The 25437-nt window shown below is 43.6% G+C and overlaps 1 protein-coding gene across 2 annotated transcripts in view; it reads left to right on the top strand.

Moving 5' to 3' along the window:
• The window catches only part of LOC106600599 (kinesin-1 heavy chain), a 34243-nt gene extending 9699 nt beyond the window's left edge, over window positions 1-24544 (top strand). Inside the window, exons 2-25 of one of the 2 annotated variants that reach the window (XM_014192088.3) lie at window positions 7217-7304; window positions 7539-7717; window positions 8050-8098; window positions 9587-9642; window positions 9929-10016; window positions 10695-10819; window positions 11291-11395; window positions 11714-11859; window positions 12134-12282; window positions 13013-13200; window positions 13692-13760; window positions 13875-14081; window positions 15453-15596; window positions 16507-16695; window positions 17156-17273; window positions 17441-17496; window positions 18013-18122; window positions 18630-18731; window positions 18898-18958; window positions 19168-19344; window positions 19464-19680; window positions 20011-20146; window positions 21363-21400; window positions 22020-24544. In XM_014192088.3, coding sequence (XP_014047563.1) covers window positions 7217-7304; window positions 7539-7717; window positions 8050-8098; window positions 9587-9642; window positions 9929-10016; window positions 10695-10819; window positions 11291-11395; window positions 11714-11859; window positions 12134-12282; window positions 13013-13200; window positions 13692-13760; window positions 13875-14081; window positions 15453-15596; window positions 16507-16695; window positions 17156-17273; window positions 17441-17496; window positions 18013-18122; window positions 18630-18731; window positions 18898-18958; window positions 19168-19344; window positions 19464-19680; window positions 20011-20146; window positions 21363-21375 — 2772 coding nt within the window. In that variant the 3' untranslated portion in view covers window positions 21376-21400; window positions 22020-24544. The remainder of the gene's footprint in view (window positions 1-7216; window positions 7305-7538; window positions 7718-8049; window positions 8099-9586; window positions 9643-9928; window positions 10017-10694; window positions 10820-11290; window positions 11396-11713; window positions 11860-12133; window positions 12283-13012; window positions 13201-13691; window positions 13761-13874; window positions 14082-15452; window positions 15597-16506; window positions 16696-17155; window positions 17274-17440; window positions 17497-18012; window positions 18123-18629; window positions 18732-18897; window positions 18959-19167; window positions 19345-19463; window positions 19681-20010; window positions 20147-21362; window positions 21401-22019) is intronic. The other variant, XM_014192089.3, reaches the window with a different exon arrangement.
• Window positions 24545-25437: the final 893 nt, after the last annotated feature.

Raw genomic sequence — 25437 nt, 5'->3', positions numbered from 1 at the left:
CACTCGGGATAAGGGTTGATAAGGGTGGATTAGTGAGGAATGGGGGCCGAGGTCAGGTCAGAGTAAGGGAGAAGGAACAGTTTATTACCCACATCACTTAACTTCCTGCCTAGCAATAAAGATGTAATGTTTAGAGGGAAGGAGGAGACTTCACCTAAATTGGGGTATATATACACTTGTGCTGGTGGGAACATGTCTTTGTCTGTTCAGCTGTCTGACCCATTGGGTGAATAAACTTCGTTTGAGCTTTAATAATCGTCTGAGTTTTTACTCTGTTAATTTAGAACCTTCCAGGCTCTGGCTGGGCCACTCAAGGACATTCAGAGACTTGTCCTGAAGCCACTACTGCATTGTCTTGGCTGTGTGCTTAGGGTCATTGTCCTGTTGGAAGGGGAACCTTCACCCCAGTCTGAGGTCCTTAGCACTCTGGAGCAGGTTTTCATCAAGGATCTCTGTGCTTTGCTCCATTCATCTTTCCCTCGATTCTGACTAGTCTCCCAGTCCCTGCTGCTGAAAAACATCCCCACAGCATGATGCTGCCAGCACCATGCTTCACCGTAGGGATGGTGACAGGTTTCCTCCAGACGTGATGCTTGGCATTCAGGCCAAAGAGTTGAATCTTGGTTTCATCAGACCAGAGAATCTTGTTTCTCATGGTCTGACAGTCTTTAGGTGCCTTTTGGCAAACTCCAAGCGGGCTGTCATGTGCCCTTTACTGAGGAGTGGTTTCTGTCTGGCCACTCTACCATAAAGGCCTGATTGGTGGAGTGCTGCAGAGATGGTTGTCCTTCTGGAAGTTTCTCCCATCTCCACAGCGGAACTCTAGAGCTCTGTCAGAGTGTCCATCAGGGTCTCGGTCACCTCCCTGACCAAGGCCCTTCTCCCCCGGTTACTCAGTTTGGCCGGGCGGCCAGCTCTAGGAAGGGTTCCAAACTCCTTCCATTTAAGAATGATGGAGGCCACTGTGTTTTTGGGGACCTTCAATGTTGAAGAAAGGTTTTGGTACCCTTCCCCAGATCTGTGCCTCGACATGATCCTGTCTTGGAGCTCTACGGACAATTCCTTCGACTTCATGGCTTGGTTTTTGCTCTGACATGCACTGTCAACTGTGCACTGTCAAATACATTTGCAAACATTTCTAAAAACCTCTTTTCGCTTTGTCATTATGGGGTATTGTGTGTAGATTGCTGAGGATTTTTTGGTATTTTATCCATTTTAGAATAAGGCTGTAAAGTAACAAAATGTGGGGGGGGGGGAATCAAGGTGTCTGAATACTTTCCCAAGGCACTCTATACACACAGCACTAATTACATTGTCAATGGTGGTAATGTGAATTCCAGGACAGATAGTATTTTGACCTTTTGACCATATGAAATGTGACCAACCTGATTCAGGTGTGCTCCATTACTCTGAAGCTGGACTAGTGTCTGGCCACAGCCTCAGCCTTCTGTTACAGCTCATGATATGGTAAAGGGGTTCCAACGATGCTGCTGAACATCAAATCCATCAGGTTTGGCACGTAGCCTGTGAATGAAGTAAAATATCATCACTCAATAAACCAATAGCGAGAGATAACTTTCACTACTTTGGAAGTCATTTATATGCTAATAAAGGGACTGTAAAGTTACAGAATAGATTCAGGCCGGTGACGCTGACGCCGTTTCTATGCAATCAGCTGTGTACGTTGCTGAATTGTTTTATTTAACCTTTATTTAACTAGGCAAGTCAGTTAAGAGCAAAATCTTATTTACAATGATGGCCTACCCCGGCCAAACCTGGACGACGCTTGGCCAATTGCCCTATGGGACTCCCAATCACAGCCGGATGTGATACAGCCTGGAATGGAACCAGGGACTGTGGTGACGCCTCTTGCACTGAGATACAGTGCCTTAGACCGCTGCGCCACTCGGGAGTGCAAAATGCTTGCTGATATATTTTTGTTAATTTCTGCCTGAGCCATATTTGTAGTTGACCACCCACATTTTTTGGTGCCATCCATTCATTTTTGCCCTACAAAATACACTTTAAACTTTGAGAACGGGCATGTTGTTTTGGGTTAGCAGATGAAACCCCCGAATGCTAACTAGCTAACTACCTAACTTGCAAATCCGGGTTAGTTATATCTTTGTCCAAGTTGAAATGAGTTGACTTGCTAGCTAATGTTAGCTAGCCAATTTGAGTTTAAAGATTATTGAAAGAAAGATGTCTACATCCTATTAGCAAGCTAGTATCCAAGTGCCTGCCCTAACATGACCTATGCACATCTTCCTCTGACATGCTACATCACATTACACGTTAGTTTGATAGATTTAACTAGCGACCGTATCATTCATCTGTGGTATCATAAACTAGCCTGGCCCGCTGGCATTATCAAATCATGTTGTATAACCAAAAGTAGCTACTAGCAAGCTCGTACCAGCTATCTACTTAGCTAACGTACTAACCAACACCAGTGTGTTGACAGGCAGCAGAAGTGACCGCGTCGGATGTAATCCATTAATGGCCATCTGGCAATATTGTTGAAATGCGTTGGAATTTTGCACCGACTTTATGGAAGACAATTTTCACTCCTATTAGCCAAGCAAAATGTCCATGCGTTGGACCATATCATATACAGACTTGACTACAAATGTCCACATGGCAGCTGGGCAATTGGCCATCACTGAAAAAAGTGGCCATGTAAGTAATCATACCCAACCCTCCAGGATGTCATGACGAACTCACTTTTGGATGAGACTGACTTTATGGCCAAAATTATCCTATTTACACTTTAGCCAATTTAGGTGTTTTTAATTCAGCCTGATAATTACTGCTGGGAGGACAATGATATGGTCTGGTCTGCCCCCAGATCAGGCCAATGGTCTAGTCCGACGTGGCTTTGTGAATGGTTCGTGTCCATCTGGTGGATAGGGAGGGGGAGAGAGGAAGGTTTTTGCACAGTCCTAACTGGGGCCTTATCTATCAAGCATTTCAGAGTATGAGTGCTGATCCAGGATCAGGTCCACCCTGTCCATTTAATGTTATTCATTAATGTGATGAAAAATGCTAAACTGATCCTAAATCAGCACTCCTACTCTGAGTCACTTTATACAGTTCTTCAAGCTGAACCGCTAAAGTGCCTATAGTTAAGCAAAAAGGCACGAAGGGGTGTGGTATATGTCCAATATACCATGGCTACGGACTGTATCCAGGCACGACGCAACGCGGAGTGCCTGGATACAGCCCTTAGACGTGGTATATTGGCCATAAACCACAACCCCCTGAGGTACCTTATTGCTATTATAAACTGGTTACCAACGTAATTAGAGTAGTAAAAATATGTTTTGTCATACCCATGGTATATGGTCTTATATACCACGGCTGTCAGCCAATCAGCATTCAGGGCTTGAACCACCAAGTTTATAACATCAGTTTAATACCCTCTGTGGTTGACTTTTTAAAATGTATTCTTATGTCCATTATTGCCATCTCATTAGAATGGTATGTGCTTTGTTTTCTCCCTCCGTGCTGCTCTCCTCTGAATTGGCACCTTATTCCCTACATAATGCACTACTATTTACTAGAGCACTATATAGGGAATATGGTGCCATTTAGGAGACAGACCATTTTTGATGTAGGCTACCTAGCTCATTAGGCCAGAGCTGCAGAGCTGAAGCCCAGAGCTGTGGGAGTGGGGAGACGAGAGCCACCGCACTATTCTGCATCCAAAATGGCACCCTATTCCATATATATTACACTACTTTGACCAGCTCACTATATTGGTTATCTGTTGTGGACAGACTACATAAACATAAATGATCTGACCAAATTACGGAAGATTTTAGTTCTGGGTTAACCAAGATTACTACTGTGTATATACAGCACCAGTCAAAAGTTTGGACACACCTACTCATTCAAGGGTTTTTCTTTATTTGTATTATTTTATACATTGTAGAATAATAGTGAAGACATCAAAACTATGAAATAACACATGGGATCATGTAGTAACCAAAAAAGTGTTAAAAAGTCTAAATATATTTGAGATTCTTCAAAGTAGCCACCCTTTGCCTTGATGACGGCTTTGCACACTTTTGGCATTCTCTCAACCAGCTTCATGAAGAATGCTTTTCCAACAGTCTTGAAGGAGTTCCAACATGCTGAGCACTTGTTGGCTGCTTTTCCTTCACTCTGCGGTCCAACTCATCCCAAACAATTTCAAGTGGGTTGAGGTTGGGTGATTGTGGAGGCCAGGTCATCTGATGCAGCACTCCATTACTCTCCTTGGTCAAATAGCCCTTAAACAGCCTGGAGATGTGTTTTGGTTCATTGTCCTGTTGAAAAACAAATGATAGTCCCACTAAGGGCAAACCAGATGGGATGGCGTATCACTGCAGAATGCTGCGGTAGCCATGCTGGTTAAGTGTGCCTTGAATTCTAAAATAAATCACAGACAGTGTCACCAGCAAATCACCCCCACACCATCACACCACCTCATCCGTGCTTCATGGTGGGAACCACACATGCGGAGATGATCCGTTCACCTACTCTGTGTCTCACAAAGACATGGCGGTTGGAACCAAAAATCTCAAATTTGGACTCATCAGACCAAAGGACAGATGTCCACCGGTCTAATGTCCATTGCTCATGTTTCTTGGCCCAAGCAAGTCTCTTCTTATTATTGGTGTCCTTTAGTAGTTGTTTCTTTGCAGCATTTCGACCATGAAGGCCTGATTCACGCAGTCTCCTCTGAACAGTTGATGTTTAGATGTGTCTGTTACTCTGAAGCATTTATTTGGGCTGAAATCTGAGGTGCAGTTTACTGTAATGAACTTATCCTCTGCAGCAGAGGTAACTCTGGGTCTTCATTTTCTGTGGCTGTCCTCATGAGAGCCAGTTTCATCATAGCGCTTGATGGTTTTTGCGACTGCACTTGAAGAAACTTTCAAAGTTCTTGAAATTTTCCGCATTGACTGATCTTCATGTCTTAAAGTAATGGACTGTCGCTTCTCTTTGCTTATTTGAGCTGTTCTTGCTATAATATGGACTTGTTCTTTGACCAAATAGGGCTATCTTCTGTATACCACCCCAACCCTGTCACAACACAACTGATTGTCTCAAACGCATTAAGATGGGAAGAAACTCTACAAATTAAGTTTTAACAAGGCACACCTGTTAATTTAAATGCATTCCAGCTGACTACCTCATGAAGCTGGTTGAGAGAAGGCCAATGGTGTGCAAAGCTGTCATCAAGGCAAAGGGTGGCTACTTTGAAGAATCTCAAATTTCAAATTTGATTTGTTTAACACTTTTTGGTTACTACATGATTATTTCATTGTTTTGATGTCTTCACTATTATTCTACAATGTAGAAAATAGTCAAAATAAAGAAAAACCCTGGAATGAGTAGGTGTCCAAACTTTTAACTGGTACTTTAGGTAATAGGTTGGCTTTTGGGACGTAGCATGGGTTAGCCTCTATGGGCTAGGCGGGACGAATTCGTCCCACCTACGTAACAGCCACTTGAAGCCTGTGGCGCGATTTTCAAAACCTTAAAAATCCTATTACTTCAATTTCTCAAACATATGACTATTTTACAGCTATTTAAAGACAAGACTCTCGTTAATCTAACCACACTGTCCGATTTCAAAAAGGCTTTACAACGAAAGCAAAACATTAGATTATGTCAGCAGAGTACCAAGCCAGAAATAATCAGACACCCATTTTTCAAGCAAGCATATAATGTCACCAAAACCCAGAAGACAGCTAAATGCAGCACTCACCTTTGATGATCTTCATCAGATGACAACCCTAGGACATTATGTTATACAATACATGCATGTTTTGTTCAATCAAGTTCATATTTATATCAAAAACCAGCTTTTTACATTAGCATGTGACGTTCAGAACTAGCATACCCCCCGCAAACTTCCGGGGAATTCGCTAACATTTTACTAAATTACTCACGATAAACGTTCACAAAAAGCATAACAATTATTTTAAGAATTATAGATACAGAACTCCTCTATGCACTCGATATGTCCGATTTTAAAATAGCTTTTTGGTGAAAGCACATTTTGCAATATTCTAAGTACATATCACGGGCTAGCTATTTAGACACCCGGCAAGTTTAGCACTCACCATAATCATATTTACTATTATAAAAGTTTGATTACCTTTTGTTGTCTTCGTCAGAATGCACTCCCAGGACTGCTACTTCAATAACAAATGTTGGTTTGGTCCAAAATAATCCATCGTTATATCCGAATAGCGGCGTTTTGTTCGTGCGTTCCAGACACTATCCGAAATAGTAAAGAAGTGTCACGCGCTTGGCGCAATTCGTGACAATAAAATTCTAAGTATTCCATTACCGTACTTCGAAGCATGTCAACCGCTGTTTAAAATCAATTTTTACGGCATTTTTCTCGTAGAAAAGCGATAATATTCCGACAGGGAATCTCCTTTTCGGCAAACAGAGGAAAAAATCACAAAGGCGGGGGCGGTCGGGTCACGCGCCTAAGCCCAGAGTCCCTTGATCGGCCACTTGAGAAAGGCGATAATGTGTTTCAGCCTGGGGCCTGGATGACGACATTCTGTTTTTTCCCGGGCTCTGAGCGCCTATGGACGACGTAGGAAGTGTCACGTTAGAGCAGAGATCCTTAGTAAAAGATAGAGATGGAAAAGAAGTTCAAGAAATGGTCAGACAGGCCACTTCCTGTAAAGGAATCTCTCAGGTTTTGACCTGCCATTTGAGTTCTGTTATACTCACAGACACCATTCAAACAGTTTTAGAAACTTTAGGGTGTTATCTATCCATATGTAATAAGTATATGCATATTCTAGTTACTGGGTAGGAGTGGTAACCAGATTAAATCGGGTATGTTTTTTATCCAGCCGTGTCAATACTGCCCCCTAGCCCTAACAGGTTAACATTCTATTGGGCTGTCTGTGTGTGGAGTTGATCATGGGGTTGTTTTGACAGAGTGGTGGGGTGTTGTATTTATTGGTGGTTATAATTAGCTTTTTCTGTCGAAGAGAGCTGTGTTTCTTGGGTGTGCATGTGAGAGCAGATTGATACCTTTTTGATAGCTCATTTGGATGGTATAGCCCCTTACTGTGGCACACTTTATGTTGGCTTCATCTTGATTTTAAAGCTGTGTTTAAATTGAATGTCAGACAAGTTGTTAAACTCATCCTCTAATCTCTCTCTTTCTGTCTGTCTCTCTCTCTCTTTCTCGCAGAGCAAACCATTCCAGTTTGACAGAGTGTTCCAGCCCAATACGACACAGGAGCAAGTATACAACGCCTGCGCCCAGAAGATCGTCAAAGGTGAGCTCTCCTCATTCATTGTTTATGAACACTCTCCCTACTGTAGGTGTTTTGTTAATGTGTCCATGCACAAACCTGAGGAGAAAGCCGGTCTGAAAGAGGATTAATTTTGCAGTGACTACTTCCTTCTGGCTGTCTATTTGGTTTCTTTTTGTGTATTTCTGTGAGAGGGGTTGAGTACAGAAGACACATTACTGTCTCGTATGAATTCATGAAGTAGTCTTCTTCTTTCAGATGTTCTGGAGGGGTACAACGGGACAATATTTGCATACGGACAGACATCTTCCGGCAAAACACACACAATGGAGGGTAACCTCCATGACACAGATGGAATGGGGATCATCCCCAGGATAGTGCAGGACATCTTTAACTACATCTATTCCATGGACGAGAACCTGGAGTTCCACATCAAGGTAGGTACTGGTTAGTTCTCTACAAATACATCCCCCTGCTTGCCTCCTAAATTGCACTCTTTTCCCTAGATGGTGCACTACTTTTGTCAGGGCCCATAGTTTCTGGTCAAAAGTAGTGCATTATGTAGGGAATAGGGTGCCATTTGGGATGCATATTTGTTCTGTCCAAGTAGAACAACTCTTCCTACTCTCCATAGGCAGCATGCTAACCTTGAATTGCCACAGCTAGTTCAAAGACACTCCGTAGCATCACTTCACTTAGCAGGTTTTTAAAACCTATTGATTTCTCTATGTGGGATCTCTGCTAATAAGAGATGACTCTTCTCTTCCAGGTTTCATATTTTGAAATTTACTTGGACAAGATTCGGGACCTCTTGGATGGTATGTCCCAGGCAGAGTGAACACAGACTGTCCCAATGGCACCCTTTTCCCTACTTTTGACCAAGGCTCTCTGGTGAAAAGTAGTGTACTACGTAGGGAATTTGGGTGCCATTTGGAACACACAATGTATAGCGTACCTCTCCTTTTTGCTCGTGGCCATGCTACAGTAGTGTGGATAATTGGCTAGTTTACATAACGATCTGTTGAAAGGCTATGTAGAGCTTATCTAATGAATGAAAATTTGCATGTTGAAAAGGGTGGAAATGTTACTGATATTGGAATGAATATTCAGTTCATTTTTGGACTGAAAAGAATGTCTGCATATTGGTACGTTAATATGCTGTATCTGCATCTGCCATTACGTAAATCTCCACACCCAGTTTGAGCATGAGGTTTCTTCACACACGCTATGGCTGCATTTACACAGACAGCCCAATTCTGATCTTTTCCCCAATTATTGGCAAAAAGCTGATCTGATTGGTCAAAATATCAATTAGTGGAAACAAGTCAGAATTACTCTGCCTGTGTCAACGCTGTCAAGGATACTTAAATGGCTAATTCAGGAGTCTCCAACCTTTTCTAGCATGAAAGCTGCTTAAAAAAAATCAACATGTCATTAGCAAAACATTTTTTCAAGCTTTAAAATAGGCACATTCTTCTTTTCTCTCTCCTGCAACTCGTCCCCGGGTCCTTAGTATACATGAGAAAGTAGTGCACTATGTTTTCTGTCAATATACCTAGTAAAATAATGGTTAATAAACAACTCTTAAGGGGGGCCCTATAAAATCTGTGATTCTTTTTTTTTTCACCCAAATTATTTTGTATATATTGTTTTTGTATATTGGTTTTTCACTCTCAAAATTACAATTGTTCATAGAGAAGCAACGAAATTGTATGTTCTGAGACCATGTCAATGCTTACATCGCATTCGAATACCATTTTATTTTAGGTCTGGAAGAACACTAACACACTTCGATAATTTAATTGCACATCTGACCCTTTAATTGCACATCTAGCGTGTACTGAATGTGCAGTCTAATATGCTGGTTTAGTGACGCTGCTGCTAATTTCATAGCAAAGTTTGCAAATAACAGATACAAATGATATACTTACTGCCAGGTAAACCCTACTTTGCAGTTAACATTTAATTGAGAAGGTTTTGGGGGAAGTATTTCTGTCAACCCACAAGATGGTTATTGCATAAACTGGCTACACACGGAGTGACAGGCAAACGCGCGCACCACACAGACAGACAGTGGCAAAATGGCTGGCAATTATTTGGCAGATAGTGTGTTAGGTTTGGCTTTTTAAGCTAATATGTGAGATTTGTTTATGACAGTTTGCGGTGGAACACGTGAATATTGCATATACTTTTAGAATTGTTTGGCGAGCTACTCGTAGGTGGGCTGAGAGCGACTGGTAGCTGGCGATCGACCTGCTGGAGACCACTAGGATAATGAAATGTATGTTTCCTTCTCTCTTCTCCAGTGTCAAAGACAAACCTGTCGGTGCACGAAGACAAAAACAGAGTTCCCTATGTCAAGGTGAGGCTTCAATCCAGGGATGAACTAACTATCCCTCACCCATTCAACTGTCACAGAGTTAGACCGCAGCCACCTAATAACAAAAGACATGAAGGTGTCACCTGACCTTGTTAATGTAGCTATTCCCTATGAAAAGACACATTATCTGAAGATATGTATGCACGCACTAGTGCAAGTCGCTCTGAATAAAAGTATTTGTTGAAATGGCATTTATTATTGTTATTATTATGTTATTTAGAATGTATAAGATTGCCCAGTGTCACATCATTGTTTTTTTTGTCCACAGGGATGCACTGAGAGATTTGTCTGCAGCCCAGAGGAAGTCATGGACACCATCGACGAAGGAAAATCTAACAGACACGTAGCAGTTACAAGTAAGAGACCGCACCAAATCTGCATCCCAAATGGCGCCCTATTCCTTTTATAGTGCACTACTTTTGCTCAATCCCCATAGGGCTCTGGTATGGGCCCTGGTCAAAAGTAGTGCACTATAAAGGGAATAGAGTACCTTATGGGACGCATCCCAAAGCACCAACCCTGAGCCTCACTTATCTTGTGTGTCCATTTCAGTGCCATATTCTTTGCTGAAATGGTTCCACTGTCTGTAATGTTACCTGATACGCCTCAATAGGTCATTGAGCTTGATTTTCTTTTTGTTCTGATTTAAGAAATGGTGCTCAATGGTTTCTCACGCTACCCTGGTCCCAGATCTGTTTCTGCTCTCTTAACGACTCGTCACGCATTGCCACGCCAAACATGGCATGACAGTTCCATAAAGTAGTTGGCAAGAGAACACAAACAGATCTAGCATCCAGGCGATTCTCACACGTGTCAGAGCTCTGGTTACCGTAACCGACTCATCCATAAAATCGGACCAATCTACTGTATACAATAAGAAACAGTGTCCAACATACTACATGATCATGCACTCTGTAGTGTATATTCATTCCCTTTATAGTGCACTACTTTTGAGGGCTCTGGTCTATGTAGGGAATGGGGTGCCATATAAATGCCTGTTCAGTGCTGATCCCAGATGTGTTGTCTTGCTGTAGATATGAATGAGCACAGCTCCAGAAGTCACAGTATCTTCCAGATCAACGTGAAGCAGGAGAACACTGCTACCGAGCAGAAACTCAGCGGAAAGCTCTACCTCGTCGACCTGGCTGGAAGTGAAAAGGTTGGAAAAGCCCTCGCACGTCTGAGTTAGCTTGTTGCAGGGGCGTGGGAGTAAACAATGATATTAGAGAAGAGAAACCTGAACACTGCTCTTTCGTGTTCTGATGACGGCTGAGGCAGATACCGTTACGTAATCTTAATAAAGGTATACTGGCAAGAGCGGTCTCTCTCGCTCTCTCTTCGGCACTCTCTCACACTTAGTCCTCTCTGCTACATGGTAGAAATGGAAAAAAGATTTCCATCTCTGAGCAAATGCACATAGCCCTTCTGTCTTTTCCCAGTTGCCTAATGTTGTTATTATCAGAACGGATATCAGAACTGATTAACATTGTTAGGCAATGTCATTCAGACCACATGCTTGACCCATGATAATATACTATTAAGACCTCTTAAGGACTCTGTTGCAAAGAAAGTGTTAATGTTCAAGTCCTCCATCTTACCAGAAGGTCCCTGTCTGTCTCTTTCCTCCCAGGTCAGCAAGACAGGAGCAGAGGGTGCCGTGTTGGATGAGGCCAAGAACATCAACAAGTCTCTGTCATCACTGGGCAATGTCATTTCAGCTCTGGCCGAAGGGTCTGTGAGTACTTCTCTACTATGACGGATGTTATGACTGGCGGTTTGTTTGGTGTTCATTCAGTGCAAAGACGCGTAGACTCACTAAAGACCAATACCTCACATCAAAAGTATCCTCAATTCTTTAAGAGATGAAAATACATGTACCTCAAGGCAAGGTTTTGGTTCAAGCTGATTCAAACTTGTCTAATTCTACACCATTTGTTTTAATGATAGATTGGTTTGTTTTGTTTCTTTGCTCAGAATTTCACAACCTGGAGGCAATTCTATTGTTGTTTCTCTTAATGAATTTTCTTTGTTTGTTTGGTCTGCTTTGTTTCAGGGCTATATCCCATACAGAGACAGTAAAATGACCAGAATCCTTCAGGATTCTTTGGGGGGGAACTGTAGGACCACCATCGTCATCTGCGCCTCCCCCTCCGCCTACAACGAGTCGGAGACCAAGTCCACTCTCATGTTCGGACAGAGGTGGGCACACTCACTAGCTCTTAAAAGGATAGTTCACTCAAAAACGATCTTCTCAGTAGTCCACTGTTGATACAATCCCCTAAAAAGTGTGCATGTCAGCAGTCACATTTTCAACATAGAGCAAAACGTGTGATGATGATGAGTTTTACATCATATGAAAAAAATACATAAACATTTGACAATGAGTTACCAACAATCACTATTTTGTGAGCTATTCAGGGCTGTTGAATTAGAATAGGGTGTAATGCTTTTGTCCTGTTTATGATGTTTCCAGAGCGAAGACCATTAAGAACACAGTGTGTGTGAACGTGGAGCTGACGGCAGAACAGTGGAAGAAGAAGTACGAGAGGGAGAAGGAGAAGGGAAAGGCCTTGAGGAACACCATCACCTGGCTGGAGAATGAGCTCAACCGCTGGAGGAACGGTGAGGAGGAGAGGACATTCACCTGCGCTGAGTCCCATATGGCATCCTATTACCTATGAAGTGCACTACCTTTGACCAGGGCCTACATAACATTGACACCCTTGACAGCCCATAGGGCTCTGGTCAAAAGTAGTGCACTATATAGTGAATAGGGCGCCATTTGAGACGCACACGAGGTTTGGGCACAGCTCTTCACATAATGGTCTCATTTTAGCTGAGTGGCTGCATCATTCACTGGAAACCATCTGCACTGAGTGGAAAGACTCCAACCCCCCCCCCCCCCCCCCCCCCCCCCAGCTTCATCCCAAAAATGTATTAATCGTAGATTATTCAAATAATCCTCCCTCCCGAACACGACACCAAACGTACACATGTACGCACGCACCCACACACATGTTAACCATGCAAACCTGGGGCGTGTTATTGGGTGCAAACCGGAAGAAAACCACTCTTTTGTGAACAGTCTCGCTACGTTATGCCTTACCTTAATGAACAAGACCTGCTGTTCTACTAGGTCTGTGCTGTACAGTAAAGGCCTTGCAGGGTGTCTGTCTGACCTCTCTGGGGTAAAGTCTCCTCTCGGTACAGATCTAGGATCAGCTTTCCCTCCACCAATCCTAACCTTAACCCTTAGTGGGGAAAATGCAAAAGTGACTGAAGTTCAGCTTCTAGAAGCAACTTCATCCTACTCCTTTCTGAGCTTTCTGTGTCACCACGCTGCCCCCTGCAGGTGAGAGTGTGCCGGTGGACGAGCAGTTTGACAAGGAGAAGGCCCAAGCTGAGGTGTTGGCCCTGGACAATGTGCCCAACGACAAGCCTGCCTCCACCCCCAACATGCCCCAGCTCCGTCTGACCGACGCAGAGAAGGACAAGTGTGAGGTGGAGCTGGCCAAGCTCTACAAGCAGCTGGATGATAAGGTGAGAGAGACCTGCCACAGAGCGTGTGTGTGTGTGTGTGTGTGTGTGTGTGTGTGTGTGTGTGTCTAAGCTCATCTTTCATCTTTGCAATGACCGCTTCTGTGACAGCCATCAATGGCCCTGCCCATGCTGTCTCCATTATGGGCCAGTTGCACCCTCGTTCCAACTCAAGGGTGAAACCGGTCCCAGAACCTCCAGTCCTGTAGGAACAGAACAGCCAGCCACACTGTGGTCATAGAGACCACAGCGTGGAACGGTCAATGGTTGAATTCAGAGAGGGTACTGTGCTTGAGCGAGAGCAGGCTCTGAGGTTATGTGCTGCAGTCTTCTCTCAGAAACACCGCCATGGACTCCGTGTTAACCACTTCATTTTGAAGGTAGACAATGCTCAAACTGAGGCCAAAATGTAGACAAACTTGATTGTTTAAACATACAGTTTGAGCCCTGTTTAAATGAGTGATGCTAACCATGTCCTCTATCTGTGTGTCCAGGATGATGAGATCAACCAGCAGAGCCAGCTGGCAGAGAAGCTCAAGCAGCAGATGTTGGACCAGGAGGAGGTGAGTTTGTCTGTTTCCCAAATGGCACCCTTTGCCCTATATAGTGCAGTACTTTTAACCAGAGCCCTATGGGTTGAATCATAAAATGGATTCAAAACATGTTTGTATTTGTAGCTACTGGCGTCGTCTCGGCGCGACCACGATAACCTGCAGTCAGAGCTGAACCGCCTGCAGGCTGAGAACGAGGCTTCCAAGGATGAGGTGAAGGAGGTTCTGCAGGCATTGGAGGAGCTGGCTGTTAACTATGACCAGAAGAGCCAGGAGGTCGAGGACAAGACCAAGGAGTTTGAGATGGTCAGCGATGAGCTCAACCAGAAATCGGTGAGACAATGTTCCTCACTGTCCCTGCTCATGAAGAGAGCTGTCTGTGTCCTATTCATTGTGATGCATTCTAGGACCTGCATGTCATTTTTTCCTGGTCGCTTTAATATATTCTTATAATATTTTAAATACATTACCAGTCAAAAGTTTGGACACACCTACTCATTCCAGGGTTTTTCTTTATTTTGACTATTTTCTACATTGTAGAATAATAGTGAAGACATCAGAACTATGAAATAACACATATGGAATCGTGTAGTATCCAAAAAAGTGTTAAACGAATCCAAATATATTTTAGATTTTAGATTCTTCAAAGTAGCCACCCTTTGCCTTGATGACAGCTTTGCACACTCTTGGCATTTTCTCAACCAGTTTCATGAGGTCACCTGGAATGCATTTCAATTAACAGGTGTGCCTTGTTAAAAGTTCATTTGTGGAATTTCTTTACTTAATGCATTTGAGCCAATCAGTTGTGTTGTGACAAGGTTGGGGTGGGATACAGAAGATAGTCCTATTTGGTAAAAGACCAAGTACATTTTATGGCAAGAACAGCTCAAATAAGCAAAGAGAAACGACAGTCCATCATTACTTAACGACATGAAGGTCAGTCATTCCGGAAAATTTCAAGAACTTTGAACGTTTCTTCAAGTGCAGTCGCAAAAACCATCAAGCGCTATGATGAGACTGGCTCTCATGAGGACCGCCACAGGAAAGGAAGACCCAGAGTTACCTCTGATGCAGGGGATAAGTTCATTAGAGTTACCAGCCTCAGAAATTGCAGCACAAATAAATGCTTCACAGAGTTCAAGTAACAGACACATCTCAACATGAACTGTTCAGAGGAGACTGCATGAATCAGGCCTTCATGGTCGAATTGCTGCAAAGAAACCACTACTAAAGGATACCAATAAGAAGAAGAGACTTGCTTGGGCCAAGAAACATGATCAATGGGCATTAGATCGGTGGAAATCTGTCCTTTGGTCTGATAAGAATTTGAGATTTTTGGTTCTAACCGCCATGTCTTTGTGAGACGCAGAGTAGGTGAACGATCTCCGCATGTGTGGTTCCCACCCTGAAGCATGGAGGAGGTGTGATGGTGTGGTTTGCTGGTGACACTGTCTGTGATTTATTTAGAATTCATTTAATACTTTTTTGGTTACTACATGATTCCATATGTGTTATTTCATAGTTGTGATGTCTTCACTATTATTCTGCAATGTAGAAAATAGTAAAAAATAAAGAAAAACCCTTGAACGAGTAGGTGTGTCCAAACTTTTGACTGGTACTGTATGTGAGTTATAGCCCTTTTTTGCCCCTAATGTTTAGGAAATGTTCATGTTAAAATGTTTTTCTCTCTCTCTCTCTCTCCAGAGCGTCCTGACGTCCATTGACTCTGAGCTGCAGAAACTGAAGGACATGAGCAACCACCAGAAGAAGAGGGTCTCTGAGATGATGTCATCACTACTGAAAGACCTGGCAGAGATTGGCATCGCCGTGGGCAGTACCGAGATCAAGGTAAAAGCACATGACACCTCACCACATCACACTCCAAAGATGGGTATTATTTTATTGGCAACTAAAGGAAATATTTAATGTCATTTTCTCCAATCAATCAATCAATCAAATGTATTTATAAAGCCCTTTTTACATCAGCCAATGTCACAAAGTGCGATACAGAAACCCAGCCTAAAACCCCAAACAGCAAGCAATGCAGATGTAGAAGCACGGTGGCTAGGAAAAACTCCCTAGAAAGGCAGAAACCTAGAGAGGAACCAGGCTCTGAGGAGTGGCCAGTCCTCTTCTGGCTATGCCAGGTGGAGATTATAACAGAACAGCAGGGTCAAATAATAATAATCACAGTGGTTGTAGAGGGTGCAACAGGTCAGCACCTCAGGAGTAAATGTCAGTTGGCTTTTCATAGCCGAGCATTCACAGTTAGGGACAGCAGGTGCGGTAGAGAGAGCGAGTCGAAAACAGCAGGTCCGGGACTACGTAGCACGTCTGGTGAACCGGTCAGGGTTCCATAGCCGCAGGCAGAACAGTTGAAATAGGAGCAGCAGCACGACCAGGGGGACTGGGGACAGCAAGGAGTCATCAGGCCAGTTGGGTAGTCCTGAGGCATGGTCCCAGGGCTCAGGTCCTCCGGGAGGAGAGGGAGAGAGAGAGAATTAGAGGGATCATACTTAAATTCACACAGGACACCAGATAAGACAGGAGAAATACTCCAGATATAACACTGACCCTAGCCCCCCGACACGAACTACTGCAGCATAAATACTGGAGGCTGAGACAGGAGGGGTTGGGAGACACTGTGGCCCCGTCCGACGATACCCCCGGACAGGGCCAACCTGAATAAAATGAAACACTACTCCGACTCCTTTCTCTCTGTTTCTCATTCTCTCTCACTCACCTCCCTCACCCCTAGCAACACGACGGCAGTGGTCTGATAGATGAGGACTTTACGGTGGCTCGTCTGTACATCAGTAAGATGAAGTCGGAGGTGAAGACCATGGTGAAACGCAGCAAACAGCTGGAGAGCACCCAGTCAGAGAGCAACAAGAAGATGGACGAGAACGACAAGGAGCTGGCCGCCTGTCAACTAAGGATCCAACAGGTATTACCACATTGTTTCATATAGAAAGTGTATTATTAAAGGATCTCTATGGGTATTAGCCCGCTTCTCTCATCGTAGTTCTAGATCTACACACTCCACAACAGCCTCAATCTGCCACTGTCAGGGTTGTGCTCAATTCCATTTAAATTCAGTCATTTCAGGAAGTAAACAAATTCTAATGCAATTCCCTTCCTGAATTGACTGAATTTAAATGGAATTGGCCATAACACTGGCCACCATACCATAATCACTCTCGCCAACCTAATCTTCCACTGATGTTTGGCTTGACAATGAAAGTGGAGTAGGCAAAGCACAAACAGATCTGGGATCAGGCTTACTCTTTCCTGTTCCTCCCATGAACACAGTAATCAAACTGAGACCTGCTAAAGAATCACTAGCTATTTAATCCACATAAACCCCATGTGTTTGTGTAATTAACATTCTCCATCCCCCCCTGCAGCACGAGGCTAAGATCAAGTCCCTGACAGAGTATCTTCAGAACGTGGAGCAGAAGAAGAGACAGCTTGAGGAGAACGTTGACTCTCTGAACGAAGAACTGGTCAAGATCAGTGCCCAGGGTACCACACACACACACACACACACACACACACACACACACACACACACACACACAGCTACTCTCTATGCACTGACAACACATAATGGAATACATTGCATATAAACATCTCTAAAACAGATTGAAGGCCTATAGTGCCACCTAGTGACAAATGTTTCCCTTTTGCAGAGAAAGTCAACGCCATGGAGAAGGAGAACGAGATCCAATCAGCCAATGAAGTCAAGGTACGATGTCTTCTCCATACCACAGGGCTGCCTTCTACTCCAAATTAAATTTCAGATCAGTGGTGTGACCCAAATAGTGCACTACTTTTGACCTAGCGGACTAAACTCCACTCCATGGTGAAGGAAGTTTCTGATGAATTTCACCAACGGCGTGGAACCGAGACCAGGCTTCATAAAGTATTGGCCTTGGGCGAATTGAGTAGTCGGAGCTAGATTCCACAGAACCTGGTCTCGGCTCCACGCCGTTGGTGGAGTTCATCATAAACTTCCCTCATCGTGGAGTTTAGTCTGCTACTTTTGACCAGGCTCTGGTTAAAAGTAGTGCACTATATAGGGAATATATACCAGTACCAGTTGGGACGCAGACCAGAAGTCATGATATATTCCAGATGATTCAGTTGATTGGTGAACTCTTGGTAAGACTAGTCCAGACTTGTCCACTTGTCCGACTGCCTACTATGATGATATGTTAGGGATGTTGATTGGTGTCCCTTGACCTCTGTGTGTCATCCCCAGGAGGCTGTAGAGAAGCAGATCGCTGGTCACCGTGAGGCCCATCAGAAACAGATCAGCAGCCTCAGGGATGAGCTGGACAAGAAGGCGCACCACATCACTGAACTGCAGGAGTAAGAGACTAAACATACCCCATGTACACATTGTCCACTGTTTACTGTGGTTATGTCCCATTTGGGAGGCAACTACTATGTCTCCTGTCTCCAGTGCTAGGGTGTTATATTGTGTTGTTGTGTTACACTGGGGCCAACCTTCCTGCCATTCAGGACCTCTATACCAGGCTATACCAGGCGGTGTCAGAGGAAGGCCCTAAAAATTGTCAAAGAGTCCAGCCACCCGAATCATAGACTGTTCTCCAAAAGGCTTCTTAACAGCTTCTCTACCCCCAAGCCACAAGACTGCTCAACAGTTAATCAAATGGCTACCTTGACTATTTGTATTGACCCCCTTTTTACACTGCTGCCACTCACTGTTTATTATCTATGTATAGTCACTTTACCCCTAGCTACATGTACATATGACATCAATGACCTGGACTAACCCGTACACCAGCACATTGACTCGGCACCTGTTGTATTCGGCGCATGTGAAAAATACAATTTGATTTTGATTTGTTCCAGTCTCAACCAGAAGATCATGCTGGAACGGGAGCGTCTCAGGGTGGAACACGAGAAACTCAAGTCTACCGACCAGGAGAAGAGCCGCAAACTTCACGAGCTAACGTACGATACATACACGTACTGACAGTGGGCATGTTCAGAATATGTGATCGCTAATTGCTGTGTGGCATATACACAATGATGTTGGTTAGCTTAGATTAGCACTATACTTGTCTAATGTTACTGCAGTCAAGCTGTGGCTAATGCGTCTGTGTGTTGTGCTGTGCAGGGTGATGCAGGACAGGAGAGAACAGGCCAGACAGGACCTGAAGGGATTGGAGGAGACCGTGGTGAGTAGACTACAATTAACAACAGCTCTTCGGCTTTCCCCTTAAAGGGCGGTTAAAAGGTACATTTTAATTAACCTTTATAGTCAAACTTCTTTCTTTTCATGAATCTCTATGCCTTTCTATGATTAATAATTGCAAAAAAGAAGGGTAATTTGGGTGAGTGTTTCCATCCTCCTTTAACCTCTCTAACACTTCCCCTACTCCTCCAGGCCAAGGAGCTCCAGACTCTGCACAACCTTAGAAAGCTGTTTGTCCAGGACCTGGCTACCCGAGTGAAGAAGAGTGCTGAGATGGACTCTGATGACACAGGAGGCAGCGCAGCTCAGAAACAGAAGATCTCCTTTCTGGAGAACAACCTGGAGCAGCTTACCAAGGTTCACAAACAGGTATGTTCTCAACTATGAAACCAACAAATACACCCAAACACACTGAAATCATACCAACTCTAGTGCTTTTGGAGATGGCTAATTTGTCAAACCTCTCTCTCTCTCTCTCTCCCTCTCAGCTGGTACGTGATAATGCAGACCTGCGCTGTGAGCTTCCTAAACTGGAGAAGCGTCTGCGTGCTACGGCTGAGCGGGTCAAGGCCCTGGAGTCGGCACTGAAGGAGGCCAAAGAGAACGCTGCACGCGACCGCAAACGTTACCAGCAAGAGGTGGACCGCATCAAAGATGCCGTCAGGGCTAAGAACATGGCCAGGAGGGGCCACTCTGCTCAGATCGGTGAGGAGAGAGGGAAGATGCACACACACACTGAATGCTGTAATCCTGGTGGTTAATGTATGGTTGGATATTCAGTATATTAATGGATGCCATTCCTAAACTGAGTTCCTCTAGCATATATTTTTGTGTACTGCTTTTACATTGACTGCCTTGTGTGTGACTTATGCTTTTATTGTTTTTGCGCTCATACAAAACACATTGCAATATATGTATTCCAATACCTACAAATGGCTTAATAAACTTGATCCTTGAACGTTGAACACAAACGTTATTCAGTACATAAATGGATGCCATTCCTAAACTGTTGTGTTCCTCTGCCCCCCTCCACAGCCAAACCCATTCGTCCTGGTCAGCCTCCAGTGGCGTCCCCCACCCACCCCAACGTGAACCGCGGCGGAGGGGGTTTCTACCAGAACAGCCAGGCCGTGGCCATCAGGGGAGGAGGAGGCATGAAGCCAGACAAGAAGTGAGTGACTGACTACTGCCTCAATGGGAAAAATATACTGTAGAATATGATGAGAAACACAAGTTTGATCCTGGATCCATAACTCCCAACATGGGGATCATTTCGACTTCTCCCATATATCTAAGAGTTGATGCAGTGTAGTAATGTGTGTAGGGCCTGTGTGGCTCAGTTGGTAGACCATGGTGCTTGCAATCAATGCCAGGATTGTGGGTTTGTGTCCCACTGCTGCCCCCCATACAAAAATGTATGCAAGCACTACTGTAAGTTGCTTTGGATAAAAGTGTATTTTATATGGCATATACACACAGTTTATTAGGTACACCCATCTAGAACCGGGTCGGACCCCCCCCCCCCCTTTGCCTCCAGAACAGCCTGAATTCTTCGGGGCGTGGAACCGTTTCTGAATTGGTGTCAAGGGACCTAACGTGTGCCAGGAAAACATTCCCCACAACATTACACAACCACCAGCAGTCTGTACTGTTGACACCAGGCAGGGTGGGTCCATGGAGTCATGCTGCTTACTGCAAATCCTGACTCCTCCATCAGCATGACGTAACAGGAACTGGGATTCGTCGGACCAGGCAATGTTTTTCCACTCCTCAATATTCAGTGTTGGTGATGGCGTGCCCACTGGAGACCCTTCTTGTTTTTAGCTGATATGAGTGGAACCCGGTGTGTTCGTCTGCTGCATTAGCCCATCCAACGAGTTGTGCGTTCCGAGATGCCGTTCTGCACACCACTGTTGTACTGCGCAGTTATTTGCCTGTTTGTGGCCCGCCTGTTAGTTTGCACGATTCTTGCCATTCTCCTTCGACCTCTCATCTACAAGCTGTTTTCGCCGAAAAGACTGCCGCTGACTGGATGTTTATTTGTTTGTTACACCATTTTGGTAAACCCTAGACACTGTCGTGCGTGAAAAGCACAGGAGGCCGGACGTTTCTGAGATAATGGAACCGCGCCCCTAGCACCGATGATCATACCACACTCAAAGTAGCTCAGGTCACACGTTTTGCTCATTCGAACGTTCAATTGAACAGTAAGTGAATGCCTGTCTTGCCTCTTTATTTAGCAAGCCACAGCCACATAACTCACTGTTTGTAGCAGCAAACCATTTTTTTTAAGAACGGGATGGTGTACCTAATAAACTGTTAACAGAGTGTATATATTATAGTGTATGCAGTGTAGTAATTCTGATGACCCCCTCCATACCACATAGGTCAGATGGCTAGAGTAGAGACCGGATCTGATACACAGGTGAGATGGACAGGTACCTCTGTGGCGGAGGAGGCAGGGATGATGCCCATAACACGCTTAGTATGAATGGGCCTGTTTGAGAGGCAGCTAACCACAGGGCTTGGGAGTTTTTAATGGGTCAATTTCCTACTGTAATTGACCTGTGTTAACAGATTCGAAATAGTAGAGCTCTGAAGAAAACTGCTGTGTGGTTGAATGGCCTTGACTTTTCTGGTGGCTAGCATGGATCCTCTGATATGAGTCATGTTTGTTTTTTGCTAACCCCTGCTAATGTTTTCTAAAATCTTATTACCACATGTACATCTAACATGCCAGATTATTTCTCTCTTGGGAGATGCCAGTAACACTTTGTGTTAGTAGACGTCACCCATGTCTGGTAAGACTAACAGCCCTCCCTCTCTTCCTCTCCCTACCTTCCCTCTCTCTCTCTCTCTCTCTCTACCTTCCCTCTCTCTCTCTCTCTACTCCCTACCTCCTCTCTTCCTCTCCTCCCAACTTCCCTCTTTTCCTCTCTTCCCCAATTTCCCTCTTTTACTCTCCTCCCCACCTTCCCTCTATTCCTTTCCTCCCCACCTCCCCTCTCTCTCTCTCTCTTCCTCTCCTCCTCTCACATCTGAAGCCTTTGAAGATGGGAGGGGACATGACCACAGAAGATGCAGATGGATATCACCCTGGCAACCTGTCATTCCATTACAGCCATTGGCTTCCTGCAGGCTATATATTAGAGAGAGGGAGGAGTTTTAATATAAATATAGAAATATTCCTGCCCTGTACAGATCCACCTACCTTCATGTTTCTTCTCTCCGGAACAAACAACAACAATGAAATCAATTTAATATACAAAACAAAACACACACCCAGACACCCACCAACTGCAGGGTACAGTCTTGGCTCAATGAACTACATTTGACTTGAATGTGTAGCTTTGTTTTTCGTGGCACAGTTTGTTGTCATCTTTGATGTCTTAAGGTTTAGTTTGCACTGTGCCAATGTGAATGTACGCTAACCGGGATTTCAAAAGAGATGAGAAAAAAAGAAAAGGCGACTGATCCTTGATACCACAAACATTCTTAGGCTAATCCCTTGTACAGTACATTACTATTATACTGGTTGTACCACACTTCTTTCTATCAATAGATTTTACAAGCTTCTTAAAAGGTTTAAACTGAAATAGATGCCATTTTGAGCACTACTATCCTGTTGTACATATGTAATATGGCACTGAACATGCTTCCTTAAGAGGTGTTTGGCTTTGAAATGCCAAGAGGTGCGATTTCAGTTTAGATTTAATTAGAGTACCTGTGGTGGCCATTGTTTTTATTGTAAGGAAAATAAAGCGACACATACTTGTGCGGTGACTACATTAAACAGATGTCAGAAGGAAAGAGGAGTCTGATCAGGAGCAAGCTTTCATGCCTGCGTCCCAAATGTCTTTACTTCTTCAACGGTTTTCAATGCAGTGTTACTGCTTGGATGTTATTTATCTATCTGCACATTGGAGCACATAGATGGCACACACACGCTTGTCCTAGCTAGCTAGGTCCTCTCATCCACTCGCCATCTTTGTCCTGACCTCCTCTAAACAAACCATTGGCTGGTGGTTGTATTAACATTTTATTTGTAAATGAACTGTTTATAGTACTTTTATCAATGGGCTCCTTTCAGTGCCCTCACCCCCACCACCAGTAATGTCATAACGAGTGGAGTAAATACATTTAGGGGAGCCTCTGATTAAATTCATATTGGGAATCGATATAAGGCAGACGTTTTCCAAAATCACCCTCTTTTCATTAAGTCAGGTCAAGTGCACATGTCATCTTATTGTGGATTGGTGTAGTTGTATATCTGTCTCACTGTTCTCTAGCTTGACAAGCATATCTGATCTGTATTGGTTGGAATGTTGGATGGCAGTGTTCGATTGGCTCGCCCTTGCCACTGATCAGCCAGTTAGATGAGCAGGGGGCCTTTGGCTAGGAAGGGGATTGGTCGGGTTCAGTCTGCTGGTAAACTAGTCTGGGTCCGAAATGGCACAGCCCTATGGGCCCTGGTCAAAACTACATAGTGAATACGGTGCCGTTTCAGACACAGCCTATCCGAAAGCAGTGCATCTTGGAAAGTGGTTTATTAATTATCAAAGTTGCAATCAGGAGCCAAGGACTTTATACATTTTACACTTCTTGTCTTCTTGTTTTGTTGTTTTCTTTTCCTATGTGAGAGTAAAATGTCTCTCCAACCCTTGTTTTTATGTCATTTTGTGTAAATTCTGAAGCATTTGCTGTTGCTGTGATTGCAGCATGAAACAAAAACACTGACATCTTGTGAGTACAATATTATATATCAATGATATACTGTTAGGTGTGACCAGGATTGAGTCTTTTTAATAGTCTGCAGCCACAGCAAGGTGTCGGTGTTTTATGTTATGAACTTTTGTTGTTTTGGAAGGATTTGACATAAAATTTACATAAGATAGCACTTCAGAATTATTCATCCGATACTCCTGCGCTTCGTGTAAAGTTTAAACCTTTAAACTGGGTTAGAAAACACTCCAACTTGGTAATTTATGGGGGTGTAAACCATGATTTTCTGCTATTAGAGGCTAGTTTGGGAGAGGTAGGTATCCTATACCTTTGACAGGACAATGTCTATCAAGTTTTCATCTTTGTAACCTTTAGAACAGTAAACACTTTGCAACATGGTCTTCAAAGTGCATAGTACCCTATCCTTACCTGCCAGGGTTCCACTGTACTCCATCAATTTAATGGATATGAAATGGGAAAGTACAGAAAAAGAACAATAACCATTTGTCCATGATGTTTACCAAATTAATTTGTTTGCATTGATTCTAAAGTAAAGCGTAGCCACTTTATTACTGTGTAATAGTTACTTAAATTTCTAATTGACAGATAAGGATTCCATCAATGGAAAAAGGTACTGGATCATTCCGAGGGTACGTCCCAAATGGCACCCTATTCCTTATGTAGTGCACTACTTTTGACTGCATAGGGAATAGGGTGCCATTTGGGACAGAACATAGAGACCTGGGGAGGAGTTGGAGGGGATGTTCAAAGTTTATTGATATCACCATTTTGGATTGACTGCATGATGTAAATGTATGTGTGATTAAATAATTATGAGGAAAACCTACCTGGTGTCGTCTAATTCAGTGCTTGACTCATTCGGTCTCATTCAAACTTTCTTATGGAGTGCATGGCAAGTTCTAGGATGATATTTCTGGGTGGGCAGACAGAAATTTGTTGGCTATATCTGAGCTAATAGGACTCAAGCGTTTTAACATGACTCGAGCGAGGGTAATCATTTGGGCTGGCAACAATGACGTTTGGGAGGGAAATGCCCTGCCCTGCACCCCAACTAGAGACGGCCCTGTGGAGGTGATCTAGATTCTATTGTGTCGGATATTGAAAATGCTAAAAGTAACCTGACGTTGCCAATTTTGCATTAGACTATCTTTGTTATATTGTTCATACCACTGAGAATTTCAGTTGTAATGGGGTGTAACCTTGATAGATAGATAGTGTCAAATTGCATGTGACAATGAAAATAATCCGGCAATAAATATTGAGATCTGATATACTGTGAACAGTACTGCATACAGTAGCTTTATGAGTCTGCTGTAGCCATACTTGACATTACTGCAGTGACCACCAACCTGTTTTCAGAGCATTTCATATTATTCTGTACACCCATTTAGTATGATATGTTATGTTTCGTACGGTATGTAATAATTTGTTGATGTCCATCACTCATTCTGTATTATATGTAAGGAATGTGCAAAGCTTACAATGTATTACGAATTTGCAAAATGTACAATGTGTTGCGAATTTTCAAAACGTACGATATGTTACGAATTCTAGCTAGGTGGCTAACGTTAGCTAGGCTAGAGGTTAGGGTTAAGGTTAGTGTTAGGGGAAGGGCTAGCTACAAGGTTTAGGGAAAGGGTTAGCTAGCATGCTAAGTAGTTGCAAAGTAGCTAAAAAGTGGTAAGTAGTTGAAAAGTTGCTAATGATCTAAAATTGTAA

This window comes from Salmo salar, chromosome 03 (assembly GCF_965601325.2).
Source record: "Salmo salar chromosome 03, fSalSal1, whole genome shotgun sequence".
NCBI classification, from domain to species: Eukaryota; Metazoa; Chordata; class Actinopteri; order Salmoniformes; family Salmonidae; genus Salmo; species Salmo salar.
Note: the sequence above shows the minus strand (reverse complement) of the source record. Positions and strands in the feature narration are given on the sequence as shown.